Source organism: Bombina bombina, chromosome 9 (assembly GCF_027579735.1).
Source record: "Bombina bombina isolate aBomBom1 chromosome 9, aBomBom1.pri, whole genome shotgun sequence".
In the NCBI taxonomy this organism is placed as follows: Eukaryota; Metazoa; Chordata; class Amphibia; order Anura; family Bombinatoridae; genus Bombina; species Bombina bombina.
In genome coordinates this window covers 127,802,112-127,814,831 of record NC_069507.1, presented here as the reverse complement: position 1 = coordinate 127,814,831, position 12,720 = coordinate 127,802,112, and the positions used below count along the sequence as shown (strand labels likewise).

General features: G+C 39.6%; 1 protein-coding gene across 1 annotated transcript in view; it reads right to left on the bottom strand.

Annotated features, from left to right (window-relative positions):
- The window catches only part of LOC128640450 (lysine-specific demethylase 2A), a gene marked incomplete at its 3' end in the record, with an annotated part of 357,674 nt that overhangs the window by 54,845 nt on the left and 290,109 nt on the right, over positions 1-12,720 (bottom strand). Inside the window, 1 exon segment of the mRNA XM_053692929.1 lies at positions 8,086-8,678. Coding sequence (XP_053548904.1) covers positions 8,086-8,678 — 593 coding nt within the window.

The following is a 12,720-nucleotide window of genomic DNA, read 5'->3' as shown; positions in this document are numbered from 1 at the left end:
ACTACAAGAGAAATAAATTTATCAGGTAAGCATAAATTATGTTTTCTCTTGTTAAGTGTATCCAGTCCACGGATCATCCATTACTTATGGAATACCAATACCAAAGCTAAAGTACACGGATGATGGGAGGGACAAGGCAGGTACTTAAACGGAAGTTACCACTGCCTGTAAAAAACCCTTTCTCCCAAAAATAGCCTCCGAAGAAGCAAGGTATCAAATTTGTTAAATTTGAAAAGTATGAAGCGCAGACCAAGACTCCGTCTTGTAAATCTGTTCAACAGAAGCCACATTTAAAAAAGGCCCAAGTGAAAACCACAGCTCTAGTAGAATGAGCTGTAATCCCTTCAGGAGGCTGCTGTCCAGCAGTCTCATAAGCTAAATGAATTATGCTTTTTAACCAAAAAGACAGAGAGGTTGCTGAAGTCTTTTGACCTCTCCTCTGTCCAGAATAGACAACAAACAAGGTGAACGTTTGATGAAAACTGTAGTAGCTTGTAAGTAAAACTTTAAAGCACAAACCACGTCCAATATTGTGTAATAGACGTTCCTTCTTTGAGGAAGGATTAGGATACAAGCATGGAACAACTATCTCTTGAGTGATGTACTTGTTAGATACCACCTTAGGAAAAAACCCAGGTTGGTACGCAGGACTACCTTATCCGTACGAAGGACCAGATAAGGAGAATCACATTGTAACACAGATAACTTGGAGACTCTACGAGTCGAGGAATTAGCTACCCAAAAGGAACTTTCCAAGATAAAGATTGATATCTATGGAACAAAAAAGGTTCAAACGGAACTTCTTGAAGAACCTTAAGAATCAGGTTTAAGCTCCATGGCGGAGCAACAGTTTTAAACACAGGCTTGGATCTAACCAAAGCCTGACCAAATGCCTGAACGTCTAGAATACCTGCCAGACGCTTGTGCAAAAAAATAGACAGAGTAAAAATCTGTCCCCTTTTAAGGAATTAGCTGACAACCCTTTTCTCAAAAACATCTTGGAGAAAAGATAATATCCTGGGAATCCAGACTTTACTCCATGAGTAACCCTTGGATTCATAACAATCAGATATTTACACCATATCTATGTTCAATTTTCCTAGAGACAGGCTTTCATGTCTGTATTAAGGTATCAATGACTGACTCGGAGAAGCCATGCTTTGATAACATCAAGCGTTCAGTCTCCAGGCAGTCCATCTCAGATTGATTCTATTTAGATGGTTGAAAGGACCCTGAGGTAGAGGGACCTGTCTCAGAAGCAGAGACCGTGATGGAAAGGATGACATGTCCACCAGATCTGCATACCAGGTCCTGCGTGGCTACGCAGGCGCTGTCAAAAACACCAAAGCCCTCTCCTGCTTGGTCTTGACCTCCGGAGGAAATCCCACTCCCCCGGAAGAAAAGTCTGACGACTTAGAAAATCCACCTCCCAGTTCTCAACACCTGGGATATGGATAGCTGATAGACAAGAGTGAGTCTCTGTCCAGTGAATTATTGTAAGACTTCTAACATCGCTAGGGAACTTCTGTTCCCCCTTGATGGCTGATGTAAGCCACAGTCGTGTATATTGTCCGACTGAGTATGATGTACCTCAGAGTTGCTAACTGAGGCCAAGTCTGAAGAGCATGGAATATCACTCCCAGTTCCAGAATATTTATTAGAAGGAGGGTCTCCTCCTAAGTCCACTATCCCTGAGCCTTCAGGGAGTTCCAGACTGCATCCCAACCTAAAAGACTGGCATCTATTGTAACAATTGTCCCATCTGACCTGCGGAAGGTCATACCCTTGGACAGATGGACCCGACATAGTCACCAGAGAAGAGAATCTCTGGTCTCTTGGTCCAGGTTTAACAGGGGGACAAATCTGTGTAATCCCCGTTCCTCTGACTGAGCATGCATAGTTGCAGCGGTCTGAAATGTAGACGTTCAAACGGTACTATGTCCCTTGCCGCTACCATTAAGCCGATTTCATTCATGTACTGAGCCACCGAAGGGCGCGGATGGGATGAAAAAACACGGCAGAAATTTAGAAACTTTGACAACCTGGACTCCGTCAGGTAAATGTTCATTTCTACAGAATCTATCAGAGTCCCTAGGAGGGAAACCCTTGAGATTGGGGATAGAGAACTCTTTCCTTGTTCACTTTCCACCCATGTGATCTCAGAAATGCCAGTACTACGTCCGTATGAGACTGGGCAATTTGGATGTTTGACGCCTGTATCAGGATGTCGTCTAAATAAGGGGCCACTTCTATGCCCCGCGGTCTAAGGACCGCCAAAGCGACCCCAGAACCTCCATAAAGATTCTTGGGGCTGTAGATATCCCAAAGGAAAGAGCTACAAACTGGTAATGCCTGTCTAGAAAGGCAAACCTGAAAAACGATGGTGATCTTTATGCATCACAATGTGAGGATAAGCATCCTTCAAATCCATTGTAGTCCTCTATTGACTCTCCTGGATCATAGTTAAGATGGTACGAATAGTTTCCATCTTAAATGACGGAATTCTGAGGAATTTGTTTAAGATCTTTAGATCCAAAATAGGTCTGAAGGTTCCCTCTCCTTGGGAACCACAAACAGATTTGAGTAAAAACTCTGTCCCTGTTCCTCTCTTGGAACTGGATGGATCTCGTACACAATGTAAGAATGCCTCCTTCTTTATCTGGTTTGCAGATAATTGTGAAAGGCGAAATCTCCCCTTTTTTTGGGGGGGGAATCTTTGAAATCCAGAATATATCTCTGGGATATAAATTCCAATGCCTAGGGATCCTGGGCATCTCTTGCCCACGCCTGGGCAAAGAATGAAAGTCTGCCCCCTATAGGATCCGTTACCGGATAGGGGTCCGTTCCTTCATGCTGCCTTAGAGGCAGCAGCAGGCTCCTTGGCCTGCTTATCTTTGTTCCAGGTTCGATTGTCTCCAGACCGCCTTGGACTGAGCAAAAATTCCCTCTTGTTTTGCCTTAGAGGAAGAGGATGCCACACCTGCCCTGAAGTTTTTAAAAGGTACGAAAATTAGACTTTTTTTTTTTTTTTTTTTTTGCCCTTGATTTAGACCTATCCTGAGGAAGGGCATGACCTTTTCCTCCAGTGATATAAGCAATAATCTCCTTCAAACCAGGCCCGAATAGGGTCTGCCCCTTGAAGGGAAGTTAAGTAGCTTATTTATTAAAGTCACGACAGCTGACCATGATATAAGCCATAGCGCTCTGCGCGCCAGTATAGTAAAAAACAGAATTCTTAGCCGTTAGTCTAGTCAAATGAACAAGGCATCAGAAAACAAAGGAATTGGCTAGCATAAGCTTGTCAAATATATTCATCCAATGGAGTCGCTTAACTGTAAAGCCTCATCAAGAGACTCAACCCAGAACGCCGCAGCAGCAGTGACAGAAGCAATGTATGCAAGGGGCTGCAGGATAAAACCCTGTTGAATAAACATTTTTTATCCATTGGATCTAAAAAGCACAACTGTCCTCGTCAGAGGTAGTGGTACGCTTAGCTAGAGTAGAAACTCTTCTCTCCACCTTAGGAACTGTCTGCCAGAAGTCCTGTGTGGTGGTAACTATTAGAAAACATTCTTCTAAAAAATAGGAGGGGAAGAGAACGGCACACCTGGTCTATCCCATTCCTTATTAAAAAATTTTTAGTAAACCTCTTTAGGTATTGGAAAAACATCAGTACACACCGGCACTGCATATTATTTATCCAGTCTACACAATTTCTCTGGCCCTGCGATTGTACACATTCATTCAGAGCAGCCAAAGCCTCCCTGAGCAACAAGTGGAGGTTCTCAAGCATAAATTTTAAATGTAGAAATATCAGAATCAGGTTAAATCATCTTCCCTGAGTCAAAAAAAAAAATCACCCACAGACTAAGCATATTGTGAGGTAGTATCATACATGGTTCTTAAAGCGTCTGTATGCTCTGTATCTACCCCCAGAGCTAACTGCTTTCCTTTAATTTCAGGTAGTCTGACTAATACTGCTGCCAGAATATTATTCACCACCTTTGCCATGTCTTGTAAAATAAACGCTATGGGCGCCCTTGATGTACTTGGCGCCATTTGAGCGTGAGTCCCTGAAGCGGGAGTCGAAGGGTCTGACACGTGGGGAGAGTTAGTCGGCATAACTTTCCCCTCGACAGAATCCCCTGGTAAAAGAAACGCTATGGGTGCCCTTGATGTACTTGGCGCCATTTGAGCGTGAGTCCCTAAAGCGGGAGTCAAAAGGTCTGACACGTGGGGAGAGTTAGTCGGCATAACTACCCCCACGACAGAATCCTCTGGTGATAATGTTTTTAAAGACAAAAAATGATCTTTATTGTTTAACATGAAATCAGTACTTCTGGTACACATTCTAAGATGGGGTTCCACCATGGCTTTAAAACATAATGAACACAGAGCTTCCTCTATGTCAGACATGTTAGAACAGACTAATAATGAGACTAGTAAGCTTGGAAAACACTTTAAATCAAGTTAACAAGCAAATATATAAAACGTTACTGTGCCTTTAAGAGAAACAAATTTTGTCAAAATTTGAAAAACAGTGAAAAAAAGGTAGTAAAACAAATGAAATTTTTACAGTACATGTAATAAGGTAACAGAGCATTGCACCCACTTGCAAATGGATGATTAACCCCTTAATGCAAAAAACAGATCAAAAAAAAAAAAACGACATAGACGTTTTTAAAAACAGACACAACAAACTGCCACAGCCAACAGTGGGAAGCTTCAGTTAACTGTTTCTATGCAAAATTTAAGTCAGCCATGTGGAAAAAACTTAGGCCCCAATAAGTTTTATCACCAAATATATGTTAAAAAACGATTAAACATGCCAGCAAACGTTTTAAAACACATTTTTACAAGAGTATGTATCTCTATTAATAAGCCTGATACCAGTCGCTATCGCTGCATTTAAAGCTTTACTTACATTACTTCGGTATCAGCAGTATTTTCTTAGTCAATTCCATTCCTAGAAAAATATTTTACTGCACATACCTTATCTGCAGGAAAACCTGCACGCCATTCCCCCTCTGAAGTACCTCACTCCTCAGAATGTGTGAGAACAGCAAATGGATCTTAGTTACGTCTGCTAAGATCATAGAAAAACGCAGGCAGATTCTTCTTCCAAATACTGCCTGAGATAAACAGCACACTCCGGTGCCATTTAAAAATAACAAACTTTTGATTGAAGAATAAACTAAGTAGAAAGCACCACAGACTCACGACCTCCTATCTATGTTGAGGCTTGCAAGAGAATGACTGAATATGGCAGTTAGGGGAGGAGCTATATAGCAGCTTTGCTGTGGGTGGACTCTTGCAGCTTCCTGTTGGGAAGGAGAATATATTCCATAAGTAATGGATGATCCGTGGACTGGATACACTTAACAAGAGAAAGCACAACTATCCTCGATAGGAATAGTAGTTCGCTTGTTTAGAGTAGAAACTGCCCCCTCGACCTTAGGAACTGTCTGCCATAAGTCCTTTCTGGGGTCGACCATAGGAAATAATTTCTTAAATATAGGGGGGTAACAAAAGGTAAGCTGGGCTTCTCCCACTCCTTATTCACTATGTCCGCCACCCGCTTGGGTATAGGAAAAGCGTTGGGGTGCACCGGAACCTCTAGAAACTTGTCCATCTTGCATAATTTCTCTGGAATGACCAAGTTGTCACAATCATCCAGAGTAGATAACACCTCCTTAAGCAGTGCGCGGAGATGTTCTAATTTAAATTTAAATGTCACAACATCAGGTTCAGCTTGTTGAGAAATTTTTCCTGAATCTGAAATTTCCCCATCTGACAAAACCTCCCTCATGGCCACTTCAGATTGGTGTGAGGGTATGACAGAACAATTATCAGCGCCCTCCTGCTCTTCAGTGTTTAAAACGGAGCAATCGCGCTTTCTCTGATATGCAGGCATTTTGGATAAAATATTTGCTATGGAGTTATCCATTACAGCCGTCAATTGTTGCATGGTAATAAGCATTGGCGCGCTAGATGTACTAGGGGCCTCCTGCGTGGGCAAAACTGGTGTAGACACAGTAGGAGATGATGTAGTATCATGTCTACTCCCCTCATCTGAGGAATCATCTTGGGCAATTTCATTATCTGTGCCAGTACTGTCCTTACTTTGTTTGGACGCTATGGCACAATTATCACACAATTTTGAATGGGGAGACACATTGGCTTTCATACATATAGAACATAGCTTATCCGAAGGCACAGACATGTTAAACAGGCTTAAACTTGTCAATAAAGCACAAAAAAACGTTTTAAAACAAAACCGTTACTGTCTCTTTAAATTTTAAACAGAGCACACTTTATTACTGAATATGTGAAAAAGTATGAAGAAATTGTTCAAAATTTACCAAAATTTCACCACAGTGTCTTAAAGCATTAACAGTATTGCATACCAATTTTCAAAGTTTTAACCCTTAAAATAACGGAACCGGAGCCGTTTACAAATTTAACCCCTATACAGTCCCAGCTACAGCCTTTGCTGTGACCTAACCAAGCCCAGAGGGGAATACGATACCAAATGACGCCTTCTAGAAACTTTTCCAACTACTTTCAGGTCCTCACACATGCATCTGCATGTCTTCTCAAAAACAACTGCGCAGTAATGGTGCGAAAATGAGGCTCAGCCTACAACTGGGAAGGCCCTCCCTGACTGGAAAAGGTGTCTAACATAGTGCCTGACGTTAAAAAACGTTCCCCAAGTTTATAAGTGTGAATTATCAGCATAAACATGTATAAAATGTCCAAATAAAGCAATCGATTTAGCCCATAAAAGTGTCTACCAGTTTTATAGCCCATATTAAGCCCTTTATTCTGTTTGAAACTAAGAAAATGGCTTACCGGTCCCCATGAGGGGAAATGACAGCCTTCCAGCATTACACAGTCTTGTTAGAAATATGGCTAGTCATACCTTAAGCAGAAAAGTCTGCTAACTGTTTCCCCCAACTGAAGTTACTTCATCTCAACAGTCCTATGTGGAAATAGCAATCGATTTTAGTTACTGTCTGCTAAAATCATCTTCCTCTCACAAACAGAAATCTTCATCCTTTCCTGTTTCAGAGTAAATAGTACATACCAGCACTATTTTAAAATAACAAACTCTTGATAGTAGAATAAAAAAACTACATTTAAACACCACATACCCTTAACCATCTCCGTGGAGATGTTGCCTGTGCAACGGCAAAGAGAATGACTGGGGTGGGCGGAGCCTAGGAGGGACTATATGGCCAGCTTTGCTGGGACTCTTTGCCATTTCCTGTTGGGGAAGAGATATTCCCACAAGTAAGGATGACGCCGTGGACCGGACACACCAATGTTGGAGAAATATATTTTTATGGGACAATTTTTCAACATGTTTTGTATCCAGTTGTATAGATGTATGTTTATGTCTTTATATTAAAGTCACAAATTATAAATTGCTTTGATACATTACATTTTTTCACTTTTTGCTTGCTATAAGTTATATTTGGATGGCTTATCACATATCTTGAGGCAGTGATATTAAAAGGGATATGAAACCCAAATTTGTTCTTCCATGATTTAGATAGAACAATGCAATTATAAACTACTTCGTATTTTTTCTTCATTCTCTTGGTATCTTTCATCGAAAAGCAAGGATCTGGCACATTTCTGGAACACTATATGGCAGCAGTTTTGCAAGAATGTTATCCATTTGCAAGAGCACTAGAGAGCAGCACTATTTCCTGCCATATAGGGCCCTAGATGCCTACCTAGGTATCTCCAACACAGAATATCATGGGAACAAAGAAAATTTGAAAAAATAAGTAAATAGGAAACTTTTGTAAAACGGTATGCTCTATCTGAATCACAAAGGAAAATGTTTGGGTTTCATATCACTTTAAACACATATTTGATTTTGCATTTCCTATCCACACAACAATATAATCACCTGCCATTTTCATAGTAAGCATTTAAATTGTTACATATATTTTTTATTTAATTTTTGTATTCTTTATTTAATTAAAATTATTAATTTAGCCTATTTGTTAATAACAAAAAATCAATTATTTGTAATGATATATGGACACTGATATTAGAATAAAGACAACATACCATTTATACCAAGATTTGCAGACCCTCATACACATACAAAGCTCCTTGCGTGTCAGATACTGGAAGACAGATAGCCAGACATCTTTCTGCATCGAGAGTTGCTCTTTCCTTTGCTCCAACATAGGACCATTCTCAAACTCCTCGTCCTCATCGTCCTCTTCCTCATCTTCCTCTTCTTCCTCCTCCTCCTCCTCATATTGTGGTTGTATGGCAACTGAGTGATTGGACTGTCGAGTATTCGGGGTAATGGCTTGCAGTTTGGGTACAATGGAATGGCAACTAAGTTCTTTGGGTGGCCGCTGGAGTGTGACTGTTAGGTAGGAACTTCTAAAACGCGTTCGTTCTGAGTCTGATCGCTCACGTCCACTTGGATGGTTCTCTTTCTCACGAGTCAACTGACGTCTCTTGATCCGATCATCACGAGTTACAGGTGAGATCTGTGGTGTGGCCAAAGGTGGAGTTGGTGGACCAGATGAGGGAGAAGGTGGCAGGAGGAGAAGAGGTGGAGATGGAGAACTCTGACCAAGCGGTGGTCGCAAAACTTTGGCAGAGAAGTGTGGGTCACGATCACAGTTGTCCACAGCCTTACGTTTCTAGAAGAAGCAACAATTCAATCAATTATATAGATATATATATAGTCATCCTATTCCTTAAAATTTTATTTTACTTATAGGCAAAGATCATTTGAAAATAAAAATAAAACCCAACAAATGTGATAGAAAGAATCTGCATCCTAGTAAGATATAATATAACATTACTCAAGTGTGTAGAAGATACCTTATAAGTACAAATCAGGTTTCCTTTCAAATGCTAATGCTAATGAATTTGTGTATTAGTAATTGATTTATTTCATTAAATGGTAGGATTCTACAAGTTATCACGTGTGGGAAATTCCTCTCCTGGCCACTAAGAGAAGGCAAAAGAGACACCCCCCAATACACCAGAGCTTTAAATCCCTCCCACTTCCCATAATCCTAAATCATTTTATTTTGCCTCCTTCATGAAGAGTGAGGTGAAAAAGAAGTGCAGATCTTCTCATTGTAGAAATTGGATGCTCTAACTGATCTGAGGCACAGTTTCTCCTCGCAGTAACCTCATTCATAGGGGTAGAGATGGTGTTATCAGCCAGGTCTTCTCAGTGAGAAATTTTACAGGCCTCCAAGGTGAAACGTGGACTTGTCAACAATCCCCTGGTCTATGTTTAGCTGCTCCTTGTGAATCCACAGCTCTCCCAAATTTAAAGTAAAAGTTGTAGATGCGGTTACTGATTTAGATCCTTGGCATCAAGCTCAAACTGCCTAGGATGGGCTCATCTACTGGATGCAAGTTGCTGCAGCTGAGGTAAACACAGTGGAGGAAGATGCTAGGAGATAAGTACTTGCACTTTCATAGCCCACTGGCTAATAGTATGAACGTGTTTACATGCTCCGACTAGTCTGAGAACATATAATTGTACACCATACCCCTTATACTAGCAAAAAAAAAAAGTAAGGTTACAACTGAGTTAAATTTAGCGTGGTTGGCTTAGTGCGCTTGGATGTTGCTTCTGAGCTGTACAAAATATGTTTTCCTTCCCCTGCACTAAATTTCTTCTTGTTCCTTTCTGGTTCTTGGCTTAAGCGCTTGCTTAGAAGAAGACCCAATGATACTTCAACCTCATCCAGTTTGTGTTTGCTTTGCAAGGATTCTCAGGTGTGTCCCCCTGTATCTCATGTGCAGAGTCTATTTCTACCCCTAAACAGGGTTTGACTGCGCTTCAGAGCATTCAAGGGTTTTTACCCTATCAGAGTTGCTCCAAAGAGAGTTCATCTGAACTTGCCTCAAAACTTAAGGATTATATACACTCTGCTCTTAGTGACGTTTTAACCTGCCTGTCTCCAGCTGTTAAAAGGGACACTGTACACTAGATTTTTCTTTGTATAAATGTTTTGTAGATGATCCATTTATAAATATATGTGGGAGTGTTTTGGTAAAAATGTATAGTTTTGCTTATTTGTTTAACAACATTAGGGCTTGGTTAGGAGTCTAAAAATCAGCAAAGTATCAGATGTAGACCCAAGACTACAGATTTTTGCTTGTTCCTATTTGTGTAATGGGTCTTTTCATATGCAGGGGAGGGTTTCAGCCCCTTTCAGAGGTAGTTCGAGCCCAACCTCATCAACAGTACTAAACTGGGAGCCTCTAAGTAAGTTTTTAAAAGGTTTTAAACTGGATTTTTAGAACAGTACCTGTGTATATTCTTAATAGTAGTGGTGTTTACTTTCCGTTTAAGTTCATACGTTTGCAAGGATTTGAAGAGGTTCCTTCTTTGTCTTTTAGCTCATCAGGGACTTCCCTTACAAGCGACCCCTTTAAGTTACCAATTGATGGGGATGTTCCTGAATCTTATTCTGAGGATGTGTCCTTTAATTACAGGCTTGAGCAGATTCATGCTTTATTGCAAGAAATTTTAATTGCTTTAGAGGTAGAGGATTGTCCTGCTACAGTTATGCAACCAGTTAAGAGAACTGATACATTTTAAGGCAGCTCTTAAAGGGACAGTCTAGTATAAATTAAACTTTCATTATTCAGATAGGACTTTTAATTTTAATCAACTTTCCAATTTACTTTTATCATCAAATTTGATTTTTTCTCTTGGTATTCTTAGTTTAAACTAAACATAGGTAGGCTCATATGCTAATTTCTAAGTCTTTGAGGGCTGCCACTTATCACATGCTTTTTAAATCTCTTTTCAACACAAAGAGACAAAGTACACGTGGGCCATATAGATAACACTGTGTTCAGGCACAGGGGGTTATTTAAGATTTAGCCCAAAACAATGCTAAATTTAAGACAATAGATAATAAACAGTTACAGTAATGTGATCAGGGGGCTGGAAGAAGGTTCCTAGATACAAGGTAATCACAGAGGTAAAAAGTATATTAATATAACTGTGTTGGTTATGCAAAACTGGGGAATGGGTAATAAAGGGATTATCTATCTTTTAAAACAATAACAATTCTATGGTAGACTGTCCCTTTAAGAAGCCTTCCTGTGCCTGATTCAGTTTCTGAACTTATTTCTAAGGAATAGCAGAAGCCAGGTATTTCTTTTGTTCCATCTAACAAGTTTAAAGGGACAGTCTACAATAGAATTGTTATTGTTTTAAAAGATAGATAATCCCTTTATTACCCATTCCCCAATTTTGCATAACCAACACAGTTATATTAATATACTTTTTACCTCTGTGATTACATTGTATCTATGAACCTTCTTCCAGCCCCCGATCAAATGACTGACTGTTGTCTATTGCCTTGCATTTAGCATTGTAATGTGCTAAATCTTAAAGGGATAGTATACACTCATTTTCATTTAACTGCATGTAATAGACACTACTAGAAAGAATAAGATGCACAGATACTGATATAAAAAATCCAGTATAAAACAGTTTAAAAACTTACTTAGAAGCTGTCAGTTTGGCTCTGTTGAAAAGGTAGCTGGAAAGCTCACTGCAAGTGGCAAATAAGACACTCCCCCTCCCCCTTCTTTTGCATATGAAAAGACCCTTTATACAAACAGGAGCAAGCTGGAGAAGGTAGCTGACGGTATTCACATAAAACTTTGGGGCTTGGTTAGGAGTCTGAAAATCAGAGCAATGTTATTTAAAAATAAGCAAAACTATACATTTATTTTAAAAAAAAAACTTTATGGGCTATATAAATAGATCATCTACAAAACATTTATGCAAAGAAAAAATGAGTGTATAATGTCCCTTTAAATAACTTTCTGTGCCTGAGCACAGTGTTATCTATATGGCCCACATGTACTTTCAATCTCTTTGTGTTGAAAGGGAATTTAAAAAGCATGTGATTACAGGTAGCCTTCAAGGGCTTAGAAATTAGCATACGAGTCTGCCTAGGTTTAGTTTTAACTAAGAATAACAAGAGAAAAAAGCAAATTTGATGATAAAAGTAAATTGGAAAATTGATTAAAATTACAAGTCCTATCTGAATAATGTAAATAGTGGGTAAACCAAAGCGCCACCAATAGAGGCCAGGTCTAAATGATTGTCAAATGATTTAACCTTATTCAGTTATAAAAATAAAGATTAAAAATAAATTTATAACCTAGTGCAGAGTTATAAAAACAATACAGAATTTATTATTACACTTATAACAAACATGGATCCAGGTGAGATATTAAAAACAAATAGCGATTTTGGATAAAGATTAGTAGATTTGTGTGTAACTGGCAAATTCTGGGCAATTTCCCTACCTAATACAATACAAATACTGAGCAAGTAATCATAAAATTCCAGTACTGGTATCTGGTTATAGTGAATAAAAACAGTGGGATGAAATAAAAACAATATATTTGATATTGATATTCAGCTCTCCGCAGCAATCACAGAATGGATATCTAGTTAGTCAGTCCACTCCGGATAGACCGCACTGGTACAGTGGCTGTGTGTTAAGTCTAGCTGTTAATGCGGTGCTAAGCAAACCAATCTACGATGCTAGAGGAACATTGTCATTACATATTGGACAATGTTCCTCTAGCATCGTAGATTGGTTTGCTTAGCACCGCATTAACAGCTAGACTTAACACACAGCCACTGTACCAGTGCGGTCTATCCGGAGTGGACTGACTAACTAG